The 17,774-nt window shown below is 43.0% G+C and overlaps 1 protein-coding gene across 2 annotated transcripts in view; it reads left to right on the top strand.

The window, feature by feature from the left end:
* Positions 1-280: 280 nt before the first annotated feature.
* kalrna (kalirin RhoGEF kinase a) overlaps positions 281-17,774 on the top strand; it is a 609,141-nt gene continuing 591,647 nt past the window's right edge. For both annotated transcript variants that reach the window (XM_034186645.1, XM_034186644.1), the window contains exon 1: positions 281-568. In XM_034186645.1, the coding sequence (XP_034042536.1) occupies positions 502-568 (67 nt within the window). In that variant the 5' untranslated portion in view covers positions 281-501. The remainder of the gene's footprint in view (positions 569-17,774) is intronic.

The raw sequence follows: 17,774 nt of genomic DNA, 5'->3' as shown, positions 1-17,774 counted from the left end.
ACCGACTCCTTTGCATTGGCTGGAGGAGTGGAACCAATTTATGTGTGTATAAGGATCCAATAAGCAGGTTGACTATCATTGACTTTTTTTTTTAACAGTCTCAAGTTGGAAAAAAATGTGCTGTTAATTTGCTGTAAAAATGTAGATTGAACATTTTTGGTCGATGACTATTATTCCTGTTCCTTTTAATAACTTGATTTGGAAACAGAAACGTTGTTGCCAATAAAGGTCAATGGATTGAATGGGGGGAGGGAGGAGGCGCGAGGAGGGGGGTGGAGAGGGAGGGGTGGCAGGAGGAGGAGGAGGAGGAGGGAGCTCGAGCGTCTCCGGTGGATGGCAGCAGGAGAAAAAAGGAGCAGGAACAATAGAGACAAACCGAGCCAGAGACGGAGAGCAAGAAAGAACGGCACGGAGAACATGTGAGGAGGCGACCCGCTGGACTTTACGGCGGCGGACTTTCTCTTTTGTTTGGCGGCGGATTTGACTGAACCGGATTCCGGCATGAACCCCGCAGAAGCGGCCGAGGAGGCGCCCAGCGACCCCGACATTGATGCCTTCTACAAAACAGGTAGGGAGCCCGTCCGGACCCGCCAGTCCTCCGGGAAGTCCAGAAATGTGCCAAATAATCGTCAGCGATATGCTACAAATATAAACACGGCTCACCTTCAAAGGGGGATCGCGCTCGCGCACATACACACGTACACAGACGCACGCGCTCTCGGACGTCACAAAGATTCAGCAGAAATCGTCATCATGGCACGTGGACAGTGCACGACCGAAGCCTGGCTGCAAACAATGTGCGTGATGCTCATAGGGTCTCCGTGCGTGTGCTTGCGTGCGCGTAGGACAGTGAGCTCATCGTTTTGGTGATGATGGTGTGCACAAGGCGAAGGACCAGTCACATCAAATCACACGGAGACCCCCCGGTTCCAGTCAGCGGGGCTGGTTCTGTGCTGGCGGTGCTTTCGGGTCACCGGCACCTGGTCGCGCGTGAGGCGGATCCATAGACTCCCGGTTCCAGGCTCACAGATGCTGTGGAGCTGTTTGGGTGTGTTTCTGTTTGTGTGCCCTTGTGCTCCAAGTTCAAGCTGTTTGGGCTTCATCTGATGTTTTGCACATTTAAAACAAGCAGAAGGATGTTTTCAATAGAAATGTATCTTCAGTGTTAAAGTAACACAATGACACAAAACAAAACCCAGTGATGCAATTTTTAATTCTGTGCCGAGCAGGACCGATATGTCGATCAGCTGATAATGTGAGCCAAAATGATCCTTTCATGAACATACTGGTATCTGTGTTACTTTTGCCAATGTGAAAACTTTTATTTTACTAAATAAACAATGTAAATAAACAATGTAGAAAAAAACACTGGCTGTTATAAATGGCATCATTACATACTTTGTCCAGCAGAGGGCAGTGTTTACAGTACTCTGCAGCATTGCTAAGACCCCCATCATCCCTTGATCACATTTGTTAGCTATAAGAGACAGAAAAAAATCAGTGGTCATCCCACAGTGCCCCTATTGAACAGGACGCTGTTCTGCTACGATGACCCACAATCACAAAAGTGCAAAAACGGGAAGAAACGGCTTAATCTGGTTTAACGCTGAACAGGCTGTTTTATACAATGCGAACCTGGCAACCTGCCAGAAAACAAAGTAAGGGCCCTGTCCCACTGGCATTTAGGAGGATTTGCGTATGGATTGCGCACAAAATTGGCCCATATTTGCAAAACATCCGTAATATCCGTGTAACATGCCTGTATGAGTCGGCCGTCATCCGGACACGCCGTGATCATCCGCAGAGGCACGCATGTCCGCAGCCAGGATTTTTGAGCTGTTCAAAAATCTGAACGCGGATGACATCCACCTTACATACTCCACATATACTCAATTCATACACATTACATACTCTATGCGCTGTATATCTGCCGTTAACTGCTGATATCCGCAACTGATGGGGATTTGCGGCTTGGCAGCGGACCGGGACAGTGTGTAAAGCAGATATATTGCGTGCCCATCATGTCCACATCACAAACTAAAATATGTTGTAGCAACTGCATACAGATTGGCCACAAATAAAGCGTTTTTATTACATCTGCTTTGCGGACAATCTGTGAATGCATAACAAAGATGTCATGTAAATCCAAAGTACTGTATGTGGCAGAAAGCGACATACCTGCCAGTCAGTGCCGGTCCGGCTGTGTAAATCCACAAAGACGTAATAGCTGCTGCAATCTAGGACTTTATTTAACACCAACAAAAGGAAGAGTTGCTGTTAGCCACAACTCACGCTGAAGTCTGTTTTCTGTGACACTCTCAAAAAAAAAAAAAAAAAAAAAAAAACACGTCTCACACCCCCTGCGGCTTCCCCCTCCCACTCCCCAAACTCATGAACAGTTAACCCTCGCATGACAACACTCTGTGATCAACTTGTCCAAGTCCAGCAAATGCTCCAGAGGCTGTATTGTTGGTGTGAATAGTGATGCCGAAAGGCCCGAGTGCGCTTATTTTATGACTGCAATGCAGATGCTGTGCATGCGCAACACATGCACGATGCATTCATAATACACCTGTAATACTGCCGTGATAATCTCAGTGTGTCGGATCAGTTTCCTTACTACATGCGTTATATAACCGTGATTGTTCATCATATATTCGCTATATATTATTAATATATCCGTAATTCATACTGGGACATTTGTCATTTTTGGCCATTTTTGTTGCAGATGACAACGAACGCCCGCAATTTGTATACTCAATTCATGCGCAATTAATCCTCTCCCCAGTGGGACAGGGCCCTAAGAAGCTGTTTCCTTTGCCAGAACCGCAGCAAACGCTGCTTTAGGTTCAAATTCCTACCTGATGGCACATGACTCACTAGGAAATACCCCTTGTTAAAGACGCTCAAACATGATTGAAGCTGTTAAGATGACGAAAACCTGGAAGTTACGACACACGAGCAACAATTTTGCAAATTGGAATGAAATTTTCAAACAGTTTGAAAATTTGACCCAATTTCAAATCTAGTGCCAATGATGGCTGTAAATACTATGTACGAGTATACCAAGTTTGTTCAAGATTGACAAAGATGTATCAAGAAGTTCCTATGATGCTTCAAAACACACCCCTATTTCCTATTCAGGATGAAATGAGAAGGAATAGCGCTCTGTGGAATAACGCCATTACAGTGACAAGAGACAAGTAGTTGCTATGCCACCAGCTTGGCAGGGCCAGAATCATCGATTTCTATTTAATCCACTAGATGGTGGATGCAGCCGCCATCTTGCTTAGTATTATTCCTTGGGATAAAGTGATCTGAAAATGCTATTTTGTGCAGCGTTTGGGTGTTTCAACAAGCTGACAAAGGATTGTGGAGTGAGCTTTCGTAAGTCAGTATTATATGTAATATTAATGATGTGGGGAAATTACTAAATTGGTGAATAAAGGTTAGAAAATGATTTATTTTTTCTGTATTCTGTAAAGTAGTGACTTCAGTTTTACTGCCTGAATGCTTTGTCGTGATAAATATCTCACCATTCGTTTAGCGATTCAATTAGAAGTCTCACTTTCATAAATCTCAGTTTATCATTTTAATTAGCCTTGGGTTTTTGTTCACATCAGGTTTTCCATCCTGAGATATTCTGCAAAAGCAAATTCATAGATTGTAAATGCTTTTTCTCTCAATTTGGTGGGTCACATGACAGTCGCTTTGACATTGTATATTCTACTAATATAAGAATATACATGAATGAGATTAATTTCTCTCTGATATACTCCATATTCCAGTGTAGTGTTTTCAGATTTCTTTCAACTTGGTCTAGAAATGATTGAATAATCTTACTTTCACCCTGGCTGGCATGGCTGTTTCATTTTATTGATATTATTTGAAATTTTCAGGGAGAAGCGTTCCATAAAAGCAATGCAGCAGGTGTGTTAAGAGCAGTCTTTAATATTAATATCTTTAATATGATGCGATCACACAAAGCTTTTACTGTAACCCCTCAGGGGTCGAATTAGTATGTGGATGTGCTAGTTTGTGCATGTATTATTCGAGCAGTGCGCGTAATTTTATACTGCACTAGTACTGGTGCAAGTAACTTTATCCAAGTTTTATCAACTATAAGCACCAGTAGAAATAACCAATAAAGGAATAAATAAGGAAAAAAACAATTTCCAGTGTGCTGTCTTCATCTTCCCTGCGTTTTATGACTCTCACACATGGAGCGAGTTTCTGTGCTCTATTTGCTGTGGAAAGCTGACAAACGTCGCCAGCGGCCCGTCCCTGGGTTCACAACATCCTCATGAGACGTTCCCAATTCGGGGAGTTTCATTATTTGTTGCAGGAGCTGCAGCAAATAACTGGAGCTTCAGGAGCTCCAGTTTGAGGACCACCTCGTTCACGCGCGCACATGTAAACAAAGAAAAGAAAAAAAACTGGCTGCCACTGTGGTTCCTATGCTCTCTCTCCCTCAAACTTTGTCATCATTGTGTTATAAACCAGTCATTATTTGTTTTATTATACATCTGTGTAGTTAATAAAATTATCTTCACGGTCGATTAGTTCGCACGCGCACGTGAAAAAAAACTGGCTGCCGCTGCGGTTCCTTGCTCTCTCCCCTCACACTCTGTCATCATTGTGTTATAAACCAGTCACCATTTGTTTTATTATACATCTGTGTAGTTAATAAATAAAATAATCTTCACAGACGATTCATTCGCGCGCACGTGAAAAAAAAACTGTCGGCTGCTGCTGCCGCTGCTGCTGCTGTCCCCTCAAACTCTCTCCAGAAAGGAAGAGTCTGACACATCAGAGGAGGAGTTTTAAGTTTGATACAACAGGCCCGGATCCAGACAGGTTTGGACCGATGCAATTGTATCGGTCAAATTTTTTACGCATCGTTCGTCATCAGAAAAAAAAAATCTTGAATAATCCTGAATAGTGCTGAACGTGTCCCAGCGGTGTACACAGCTTTTCGGTGGTTTTCATGTCAACCTATAGTCCATAAATTATACGGATTTTTCCGAGTTTCAGAGTCATACAGACGTACAAATAAAGTCGGATATTCAGGGTTTGGTCTGCAGCGGTTCTGTAATCAAACGTTTCTGCAGCCCGACTCCACTTTGAAGCCATGAACCATTGAAGCAATGCTTTGATTCAATGGCTCGTGGCTCTTTGATTCACTGCTTTTCAGAAGCGGTAAGTCTGCTTCTTAACCCCTCTCAAAGCCATTAAAATATCATGAGTCACTTTTGTGTGGGTTAAAGTCACTAACTGGGACTCATGTCTTGTTGCAGTCAAGAAACGAGAATCGTTCTCCGTTCCGTTGTCACAGTTCCAAACGCTGTGTGGCCGAGACAGTCCGGTCGGAATAACTTCAAAACGAATTGCCACTTTAAATTAAATGACACATCTTACAAACGTTATAATACAGACAAGAAACTACAATAGACTAAAACTTTTTTTTCCTCCCAAAATGAAACGTGCTGTATTTCTTTACAAATTACATCCTGATGTGCTGTAAGAGCTCAGCTCAGATATATGGAGTGACATTTATGCCAAAAATGTCTGAAAGGAAATGCTTTTGACAAAAACTACAGATTTTGTTTATTCCTATTTATGTCCATAGATCAAGGATCCACCATGTAGAGTTTATTATGTCCAAAGTTTAAGGATCCAGTAACCAAATTCACATTTATTTACTTTAAGACTCAATAGTAAGTCCCTTCGGCTGCTCCCTTGTTTGCACTCGGGGTCGCCACAGCAAATCCAAGGTGGATCTGCATGTTGATTTGGCACAGGTTTTACGCCGGATGCCCTTCCTGACGCAACTCCACATTACATGGAGAAATGTGGCAGGGGTGGGATTTGAACCCAGAACCTTCTGAACTGAAACCAAGCGCATTAACCACTTGGCCACCACCAAATTAATTAAGGGTCAGACTAGTATCTTTTGTCATGGCAGACGAGGGTTAGTCAGACACCACTTGTGTTTGACTAACTGATGATATTTTCTATCTTGCTTCATAACATCTGAACTGGGATGAACAAGTTCATTCATCTATTATATAAATAGTCTGATTCTCTTCTGTATTTACTTTTGACAAATATTGGCTGTAGAAATGTGGGACAGAGTTTGAATAAATGTAACAGCACGGAAAATGCAAATTTACAGTGAAATTCTCTGGAAAACATTGATCATGTCCATTGATTTCTATTTATGTCTGGTTGTCAGACGCTAACCAAAATGGCGACGCTCTGGCAACAGCCAGCGAATAAGCGGATTACCCTGGTCCTCCATCTAGTGAGTAAATAGAAATCGATGGCCAAAATAGACTATAAGTCTATTTTATGCAAATGCTGAGTAATGTAACGTAGTGACTGGCAGTCTGAGTGAAGGCATTATGACGTAGGTTGGTTGGTTATATTTACAAGACATTTATAATGAAGTTTCTGTTTAAACTGCAAAACATCCTTCCATCCATCCATTTTCTTCCGCTTTATCCGGAGTCGGTTCGCGGGGGAAGCAGCTCAAGCAAAGCCGCCCAGACCTCCCGATCCACACACACCTCCCCCAGCTCCTCCGGGGGAACCCCAAGGCATTCCCAAGCCAGCCGAGAGATGTAGTCCCTCCAGCGTGTCCTGGGTCTTCCCCGGGGCCTCCTCCCAATGGGACGTGCCCGGAACACCTCTCCAGCAAGGCGTCCAGGGGGCATCCGGAAAAGATGCCCGAGCCACCTCAGCTGACTCCTTTCGATGTGGAGGAGCAGCGGCTCGACTCAGAGCTCCTCCCGAATGACCGAGCTCCTCACCCTATCTCTAAGGGTGCGCCCAGCCACCCTGCGGAGGAAACTCATCTCGGCGGCTTGTACTCGCGATCTCGTTCTTTCGGTCATGAGCCAAATCTCATGACCATAGGTGAGGATCGTAACGTAGATCGATCGGTAAATCGATCGGTAAATCTTTGCCCCCCTACTCAGCTCTCTCTTCACCACGATGGTCCGATACAGCGACTGCATCACTGCAGATGCTGCACCGATCCATCTATTGATCTCACGCTCCATCCGTCCCTCACTCGTGAACAAGACCCCGAGATACTTAAACTCCTCCGCTTGAGGCAAGGACACTCCACCGACCTGAAGAGGGCAAAGCACCTTTTTCCGGTCGAGAACCATAGCCTCGGATTTGGAGGTGCTGATTTTCATCCTGGACGCTTCACACTCGGCTGCAAACCGCCCCAGTGCACGCTGAAGGTCCTGATTTGACGAAGCCAACAGAACCACATCGTCCGCAAACAGCAGAGACGAGATTCTGTGGTTCCCAAACCAGACCCCCTCTACACCGCGGCTGCGCCTAGAAATTCTGTCCATAAAAATAATGAACAGAACCGGTGACAAAGGTCAACCCTGGTGGAGGCCAACGTTCACTGGAAACAGGTTTGACTTACTACCGGCAATGCAAACCAAGCTCCTGCTGCGGTCGTACAGGGACCAGATAGCCCTTAACAAAGGACCCCGGACCCCGTACCCCATACTCCCGGAGCACCCCCCACAGGGTGCCCCGAGGGACACGGTCGAACGCCTTCTCCAGATCCACAAAACACGCAAAACATTAAAATGATTTGTTAATGAAATGTTTGTAGTTAGTTGCCACTTTTTATGTATATATAGGTTAAGGCCAGTGGTCACCTACTCTTCATGGCAGTACTCAGAATGGAGTAATAGCGCCAAGTGGCCCTAGAGACCCTTAATTGGAATAAGCGGATTTACAAAATGAATGAATTTAGAAGGTTAATTTTCTACAAAATATAATCCATGTAATATTTTGCCTGTATGTAAATTACAGTATCAACATTGGGCACCACGGTGGCTTTGTGGTCTGCACTGTTGTTTCACAGCAAGAAGGCCCTGGGATCGCTCCCCACCTTGGAACTCCTTTCTATGTGGAGTTTGCATGTTCTGTCTGTGTTTGCATGGCTTTCCTTCAGATGCGTTGGCTTCCTCCCACTTTAGGTAAGGTGAACTAACAGGTGAATGTAAATTGACCAGGGGTGTGAGGGCGTGACTGAGCTTGTCTGTCTGGATGTGGCCCTGTGATAGGGTTGTGTCCAGGGTCTACCGCGTTTCTCACTCTGTCTGCTGGGATAGGCTTCAGCACCCCCATGACCCTTGGTTGGGAGTAAGCAGTTAAAGAAAATGAATGAATATTTACATTTTTATTTTTTTTTATTTTTTTTGGCCATGGTCCATCCTGCTTATGAATTTGTGGCTGTTCAAAGGAAGAATTACTGTATATCTGTTCTATGAAATAGTTTTGGCCCATCTTTGGCACACTCACATGGACAGTGAGAGTCAGACAAAGAGAGGGTACCTCCAGAATACTCCATTAAGGTCCCCTTCACACATAGCACGAATGAGGCCGAATGGCACACGAAGGAAGAATCGTATGCCATTCGTGAAAAATCGGAGCCGCCTATAAAGCCTCGTACACTTGTCGCCACAACCGTTCACATACACCAGCGGCCAAAAGACAAAGAGTACTCTGCGAGTGCCCATTCGATCCCTCTCTCAGCAGGTGTCAGCCAAATTCCAGGTGCCACACATGAACATCCAATACCACTCACAGAGCACTTAAAAAATGTAGGGCCAATCGCGCAACCAACACGAAAATGGAGAGCAGACGACCACTTTCGAGCTGGCTGTGAAAATTGTCTAAGTGCCCCAGGAGTGTGGCATTGAGAAGCAACACACGTGGCATGCCATAGTGTTGCTCCCCCCTCAACACATGTGGCATGCGTGTGTATTGCCCCCCCGTTCTTCCCCGCAACACGTGGCGTGCGGGGGGGACACTTGCATGAAATGTTGATATGCATGTACATACATGATCATATGGGGACCGGCCAGCCACATCTGAGTGCACACAGCATGGCAAGGTGCATTTCAGCCGATCGCCACCCAGCCTCTCACTGACAGCAGGAAATGACGGCTCAGTGCACACGACGTGTTCCATTAAAAACACAGAGACCACAGCCAGGACATGTATATAAATAATTACTACAATAACTACATACACTATTATATAAATAACTAAAATAAATGATCACATAACACAGAAACAGAGAGTGACACTTTGTTCTGTGCGCTTGCACACAGCAGCAGCTGGGGTTCGCTCATTTGGGCTGTTTCGGCTGTGTGATTCACCCTGATTTGTACCTGTTCATGCTATATGTGAAAGAGCCCTAAGGCATGTGCTGGCCTAAATGTTAGAAAACCCATCCTGTGAGTGGAGGGTCATAGGTTCAATCCCCTGACCAGACAGGCACTATCACTAAGGTGCCCTTGACCAAGGTCTTTAATCCCCAAGTTGCTTCTGGTGTGTAGTCAAGTGCCTTGTATGGCAGCGCTCTGACATCTGTGTGTGTGTGTGTGTGTGTGTGTGTGTGTGTGTGTGTGTGTGTGTGTGTGTGTGTGTGTGTTTGTATAACACACTTTGACTTTATAACACACACACACACACACACACACACACACACACACACACACACACACACACACACACACACACACACACACACACACACACACACAGTGGCTAACTACTCACTCATAGTTCTTCCTGTGAACAGACAGCTGCTGTCTGGACTTTGAAAGCTGATCCACACACACACACACACACACACACACACACACACACACACACACACACACACACACACACACACACACACACACACACACACACACACACACACACACACACACACACACACAGAATTTCATCTGATAGCTGAAACATGTGTTGCTTGTTGCAACATTTGTCCCTGTTTTGTCTGTTGTCATTCCTCTGGCTTCCTCTTCACCTCTGATCTCCGTGGTGAACATTCACAGCTATTTTATGAGGGGCTGTTTTGGACAAATTCTATGTTTAGTCCTCACGTAATAAATGAAACCACACACATACTATTACAAAACTGTATGTGTGTGTGTGTGTGTGTGTGTGTGTGTGTGTGTGCGTGAGTGTGAGAGAGAGAGAGAGTAACCCACCACCAAAAACAAACTAAAACAAACAACAACAAAAACCCCTTAATTTAAATTGATCGTGTAGGTTCTTACTGTTGTTCATTCTGGCAGTGATGGGTCTCATAAAACGGCGTTTGTCAAAGTGTGACAGCCAATCCTATAGCCAGGTTTGAGCCACATAACCAGTCCAACAGATCATTTGGCCTTTTTGTTTTGATGCTGTCAGATGTCACTGTAACACAGACTACTGCCGTTCCATGTCTGTCTGCATTCAAACACTACTCAACAGTAAAGAACAAAATACAAAGTACTACTAAGAGAGGAGAACCTACTTACAGTTTTTGCCAACTGCTTACACCCAAAAATTGAATGCTTAAGCTAAAACTTCAAATGCTTCTTGTAACTTCTTCTTGTAACAGCAGCTAAAACTAGGGATGTCCCGATCAGGTTTTTTTGGCCCCGATCCGATTCCGAGTCATCTGATTTTGAGTATCTGCCGATACCGAGTCCCGATCCGATACTTTAAAAAACTGAATGAACAATGAACAAATGTTAAATACATAATAATTTCATTTTAATCACCTTATTTTATTATTTATCACTTAAACAGTGCACTTCTCCTTGAGGTAGCTTGAACAATCAAGTAATAATCTACCAGACTTACAAAATGTAAAAATTTCCATGTTATTTTATTTGTCTAAAAATAAATGTCAAAGGTTCCGTATGTTAAACAAGAAATTATCTAATGTGAAATAACAGGTGGTTTTAATTTATAGATGAAAGGTTTCTAAAGAACCATTTATTGATTTAGCTATTTTAATTACAAGTGTTCTAAACTTTTTTAAACAGTAATCAGAAATTTGAGGTAATAAACAACAAACACAAAAAACATTTCCAAGTATTTTTCTTCAGACACGTGGTTTTTGCACTGATCTGTGGTTCAAAACCCCGCCTGACTGGAAAATCACTAAGGGCCCTTGGGCAAGGGCTATTTAATCCGCTATTGCTCCCGGTGTGTAGTGAACGCCTTGTATGGCAGCACCCTGACATCGGGGTGAAAGTGAGGCATAATTGTAAAGCACTTTGAGCGTCTGATGCAGATGGAAAAGCGCTATATAAATGCAGTCCATTTACCATTTGTACAGATCAGTGGTTTCTGCCACTAGTCTTCCGTGTTTTGGCCCGACGCATCGTTCCTATTGGACAGCGTGAAGCTACGTCACAGCTCAGGAGCGTCGAAAGTTCAAAAGTCAACTTGAAAAGTAAAAGGAAAAAAAAAACAACTTACATTTGCGTCCTGACAGTCCTTAGTGTGCTCCTCTGATGCTTTATCAGTGTTCAACAAGTTCAGAGCAGCGCAGTGAACATGAATGAAGATGGAAGCTCTTTAAGACGCACTCCTAAATGTGATGAGTGTGCACGTCGCTCGTGCACAAACCATCTCTCGCTCCGTTTTGCAGACAAATGATCACAGGACAATTTGTTCTTTTTCTTTTTGTTAATCAGATGACAGATCGTCGTCCTGAGGACTTGGTCAGCACCGGGTCCTGCTGCGCACAGAAGGATGACTGAGCAAGAGTTTCGGTGGGAAAGTATCCATCATCCTCTTGTCAGTCCATCAAGGCGTCAGGCTGAGCGCGTAAACACACCAACAGCAGTTCTGCGAAAGAAACTTTGCACGCGTAACTCCCCCCACCTCTGTTCGGTTGAACTTATGTTTTTTCTTTTGTTCAGTAAAAAAAAAAAAAGATTGGGTTGAACTTTGACCACGTCAGCCTGCCAACAAGCGGCAATGCGCGCTCCCGTCAGAAGCGTCGCGTCAAAAGCCGAGCTCAAGCCACGCTTCTGACACCTCTAAAAAGCAACGCGTCTCACGCCTCTGATGCTTCCGACGCGTGAAAGGCCCATTAATCTGCAATAATGAGCCTGAAATAGTGCTGATCAAAATAATGAGGATAAAATCTATATTGGATTCCTGATCGGGATGCAACGTCTGATTTCGATCAAGTCTAAACCATGTGATCGGGCCCGATTTCCGATCACGTGATCGGATCGGGACATCCCTAGCTAAAACACAATGTGACAATACCTTACACACATTTTCTGCTTTGCACTTTGCTTGCAATTCCTCAACACAGTTGTTGCAGAATATTACACACAGTTTCTTACATTAGACACTGAACTCAAAGATAAAATACCTGGTTATCATTGGGAAACCACTTTTAATAAAAATGCAAAACACATCTGGTAATTGGAAAAATGTATACCTGAAAACACTCACACAGAAAACTCACCACCAATCAGTCTGACATTTGGCACCACAAATAGAGCTCAGGTAAGACGTTTAGTCAAATCTGCAATCATGGAGGTGGTAGCATCCAGAAAATGAAGAAGAGCACAAGGAAGACAAAGAGAGATACGTGGACAAGGACAAAGAAGAGCAAGAAGGACAAATGTTTCAGATGAAATTCAAGCAACTTTGGTGGACCATGTGATCAACCATGGCCTCACACTGAGGGAAGCTGCACTCTTAAAAAAAAAAGGGGGGGGGCTGTCTCAATGAGAAAAATTGATGTAACAATTTGCATATATTTTTTCTTTTGTTATTTCAGTTTAGTCATTTCATAATGCCACAAGATGTCTCTAGTTACGTAAGTTGAAATAACTTTATGTAGTGAAGTTACAGCAAAATCAGAAAATCTATGCAAATTGTTACATCACTTTTCTAATTGAGACAGCGGTTCATTTTTTTAGAGTGTGGACAAACAGTCAGCTTAAACCTCAGCTGCCACACAGTGGGTAGTACTGTCAAGTGTAATATCATTCTGATGTTACTGCACCATGTATGTAAGCTACAGCACTGTAACACTTGTCTTAATTGTTTTGTTTTGTGTTTTGAATTTGAACTGTACATTACTCTGTTTCCATAGGTATTTGTATGAAATTTCTATTTCTTTATAAAAAAAAATTAAATACAGTTTTTTGCAACCGCTATGACCCATTGTTCAATACCATTAATGCTTTTTCAAAACTCTACACACAGTTACCACAACATCAGTCTGTGTGGGCTATACAATTAACACAATTATTCTTCTTTTGACACAAAATACACACATTTTACATGTTTAAAATTAGTTTTTAACTCCTTTTACACACAACCTCAATCATGACCAAAACAGTTGATGTTAACTGGTGAATTTTCAATTGCTTTCACACGGTTTGTCAAAACAGAAAACCTCATGTTCAAAACTAATGGACTGAAGATGACATTGATCACAGCTGATTCCCGTCTCACCCAGCTCAGGTGCTGGGCTTTTTTCAATCACATCACCAATATTTATAGGCGGATCTTGTGAGGGAAAAGAACAAAAGACAAGCCAATGGACAAGGTGGAGGACTTGCAAAAAACAAGTGAGAAAAATGCCTAGAGGTAGAGTTAGAATGCGTGGTGGGGCTCAAAGAAGGGCCAGAGATAGGGTGACAGATGAAATATGAGCTACCATCATTGACCATGTCATCAACCATGAGATGTCACATAGAGAGGCTGGAGAATGTGTGCAGCCAAATCTCAGCCAGAGCACAGTGGCATCCATTGTCTGGATATTTCGAGCAACGAACAGATAGATTACAGTATTCACTGGAATGTATAAGGGGCTTTCCTACTGAACAGTGTAACATGAATTACAGTAACTGTATTCTTCTGGCCCTTACAGTAATATATTACTTTGTTCCTCTAAGGGTTCAACATTTACATCCTTCAAGGGGCAGGGGCAGGCTTCTAAATGAAGAACAGGAGCTTGCCATTGTCAACATGGTGATTGCTAACAATGAAATAAAACTGGAAGAAATTTGGGCCAGTATTTTACAAGACAACCTTGTCTTTGAAAACATCAGAGCAATCAGCCTTACATCTATTTCTCGGACTCTGGCTAAACACAGAGGCCTGATGAAGCAACTTTATAAAGTCACTTTTGAAAGGAACAGTGTTTGCATCAAGGAACACCGTCACCAATATGTCCAGTTAAGGTTATTACTGTAAATCCAAAATACACTGTACTAATTGTGTGTTGTGCAGCAACCTACTATGACCCTATATATGTAAAGTACTCAAAATCATTTACATACATTTTGCTTGGTTGCTTTCAGAGAGTCGTGGAGTTGGAGACCAATCAAGTCCCACATAATATACATTGACGAGGCTGGCTTCAGCTTGGCCAAAAAATGTAGGCGGGGCAGAAACATCAATGGTATAAGAGCCGCGGTTGCTGTGCCAGGCCAGAGAGGAGCCAACATCACCATGTGTGCAGCAATATCTAACAATGGTGTGCTCCTGCATAAAAGTCAAATTGGCCCCTACAACACCGAACGCCTTCTCCACTTTTTAGAAGAGTTGTATGATAGACTGGTACCTGAGGGGGAAAGGGAACAGGGTGAGTTGAGGAGTAACTTGCTAACATATGTGATCACCTGGGACAATGTGGCATTCCACCATGCACATGCAGTCACAGCTTGGTTTGATCCTCAACCCAATAGAGGAGTTTTTTTCAGCCTGGAGGTGGAAAGTATTCGATCACCATCCACATGACCAAATGTTCCTCTTGGATGCAATGGCTGCTGCATACCAGGACGTCACAGCTGACAAGTGCCAGGGCTGGATAAGGCATGCAAAAAGATACTTCCTAAGATGCTTGGCCAGAGAAGACATCAGGTGTGATGTCGATGAAAATATGTGGCCCAATGCTGACGACCGAGCAGATTAGCTTTTTTTCTTCCTCTTTTACAGGGATTTCTTCTGCTTCTTTTTCTTTTTGTGTATTTGACAATACAGTAATGCATGACAGCTAAATGCTGATTTTTTTTTTCTCTGTTTACTGCAAGTCATTTTCATATGCAGTACATTAAAGTGTTTACTGCAAATCCTGTCATTCTGCAAAGCTACTCTGACATGGGTCATTCACTTTTTGTGCTGAGTTTATACAAAAAGGAACAAATGCCCAACAAATGAAAAATGAAGAACATCATCACAAACATTAATTTACACGTATGATCAATACGATAATCTGCTGATTGTAAACGAAAAAGGAAAAAAGTAGATTTGACATATGCAAAGTGATTCAGTTTGTGTTATTCCATCAGCTGTCAGTGTTTTTTTTATGACACTGTGCTGTGACTGACTAAATGTTTCTGCTGGTAGATGTGTGTCAGTGCTTTTTTAGATTTGGTGATTTGGTGGGTTTTTACCCAAGGCCAACATATGGCCATCGGGTATTGCGAAGACCTGGCTTCCGTCCGTCCGTCCGTAGCATACGTCCATTTCTATTACTGCCACAGTCTTCAAATTCACAGGGAACATTCTTGGGACACAGATTTTGGACAAGGTCGAAGATGGCTAACCTAGAGGTATTTTATAATGTCACATTCTGTACCTAATTTTATGGCATGATCTCACGGACGTTAGCACATGAGCGTGGTGATGTTACTTCCTGCTATCGCTAGGTGCTAACTTCGCTTTGTTTTTGGCTAGAAAGGTGTTATATAGAAATAAATACTTCTCAGAGTTCTTTCCAGAATTTTTATTATAGCGGTGCTGTTGGCAGTTATCACCCGAGGCGGTACGCGTTGCGAGTCATTTGGGCTGGTTTTAGATGCATTGAAAGCAAGAATAATAGACTAAAAATGACACTTATGTTGTGATATCAAAGTTTTTTTTTGCATGTTTCTGTCTAAGTTAATAAAAAGTAACATTAAAAATTTTTAAAACATTAATATTTGATGGACATAACATTTGCTCTCTTTTTCAAAAATGACACACTGTACCTTTAATCCAGTAAGACGTAAGTTTTTCTGTCATGCAGACAGTTTAGTTGTTTTTTTTCCCCCCAACATTTTTAAGTGGGATTGCATACTTTTTTTGTAAACAATATTTTACAAATATTTTGTCTTGTCTTACAAATATTTGATTGTCAAATCAGAATCAAATTTATTGCCAATGCCAAGTAAGTTCTCACGTACAAGTAATCTGATCTGGTGTCATTGGTGCATAAACAACAATAAGAAGAAGAAAACAAAAAACACTGGAAGAAGTAAAGAAGGAAATCTGCTCTTTTAAAGATGAAACCCTGGATGAAAAACTTTCTGAATCAGTTTTTCACACTTTACTGTTTCACTGAGGCTGTGTGGTGAAGATGATTGTGTATTAAAATTGCTTTGCTGCTTTTTACAGCGTGTAGCGCCTTAGTCCGATTCCTCCTCCTCTCTTTGTGAGGGAACGAGCGACTAGTCACTCACACCATCTTTGCAGCTTATTTGAGCAATCTTTGGAAACATGAAGGCTTTCAACTGTAAAATAAAGCCTTAATTTCTGAATATATCAGGAGCTACGCAGGCAGAAGGAGCTGTTTTTAATTGGATACTTTGACAGAGTTTTTGTTCATTCACTGAGAGACACTGTGCTCTGCACTCTGAGCTGCAGCACTGTTGCTCTGCTCGGCTCATTGCCGGCGGGGGGCGTGAGCAGGAAGCAAGCCCGTTCAGCACAAACACAGCCTGGCTGGATTAGAAAACTCCCCATCCCTACCTGAGAGCAGGGCACACTATAACAGTGCTGTGATAAGAGTATAATGGCGCAATGCTGTTGTTCCATTGTCTGGGGAGAACCCTGCTTCTAAAATTGAAAACGTTGTGTTTATAAGCTGATAACACCTCTGGAAGGATTTAAAAAACATTTAGAGAATGTTAGGGCCCCTTCACACATAGTACAAATGTGGTTGACTTGCACATGAATTGCGCATGAAGCAGAAATTGTATGCAATACGTGTAAAATCGCAGCTGCTTCCAACGCCTCGTACACCTGTTGCTACAAATATAACCCTCAGCTGAAAGACAGAGTGTGCGCTGTGAGAGCCCATTGAACCCTCTTGCGGCAGGTGTCGGCCAAATTCCAGCTGACACACACAAACATCTAACACCGCTCGCTTGGCACTTAGAAAATGTGTGACCATTCACACTGTTAGCATGACAACAGTCAGCAGACGATCACTGTCGAGCTGGATGTGAAATTTGTCTGTGTCCCCACGAGTGTGGCTTTGCAAACAAACACAGAGACGCGTTGGTGTGTGCGCTGAGCTAAGAGGGTATGTGTCCACCCACAGTAGCGGCTGTGAAAATCTGTGGTTCTGTACCTTCCAGCTGGAGAAAACATACTGTTTGGACGGACATGAACTAACAACTGCCCACTGTGACGCATGTGTCTTCTTGCTGTCATCACATGGACAACTGCCAGAACGCTCGCCACGCCTCGGCCCGTGCTAACTGCCAGAACGCTCGTAGCACAGGCCGAGGCGGAGGATTAGCAGCAATCTTCCATTCCAGCTTATTAATTAATCAAAAACCCAGACAGAGCTTTAATTCATTTGAAAGCTTGACTCTTAGTCTTGTCCATCCAAATTGGAAGTCCCAAAAACAGTTTTATTTGTTATCTATCGTCCTCCTGGTCGTTACTGTGAGTTTCTCTGTGAATTTTCAGAACTTTTGTCTGACTTAGTGCTTAGCTCAGATAAGATAATTATAGTGGGCGATTTTAACATCCACACAGATGCTGAGAATGACAGCCTCAACACTGCATTTAATCTATTATTAGACTCAATTGGCTTTGCTCAAAATGTAAATGAGTCCACCCACCACTTTAATCATATCTTAGATCTTGTTCTGACTTATGGTATGGAAATTGAAGACTTAACAGTATTCCCTGAAAAC

This window comes from Thalassophryne amazonica, chromosome 14 (assembly GCF_902500255.1).
Source record: "Thalassophryne amazonica chromosome 14, fThaAma1.1, whole genome shotgun sequence".
Taxonomy (NCBI): Eukaryota; Metazoa; Chordata; class Actinopteri; order Batrachoidiformes; family Batrachoididae; genus Thalassophryne; species Thalassophryne amazonica.
The sequence above is the reverse complement of the archived record's forward strand: the minus strand, read 5'-3'. Positions and strand labels throughout refer to the sequence as shown.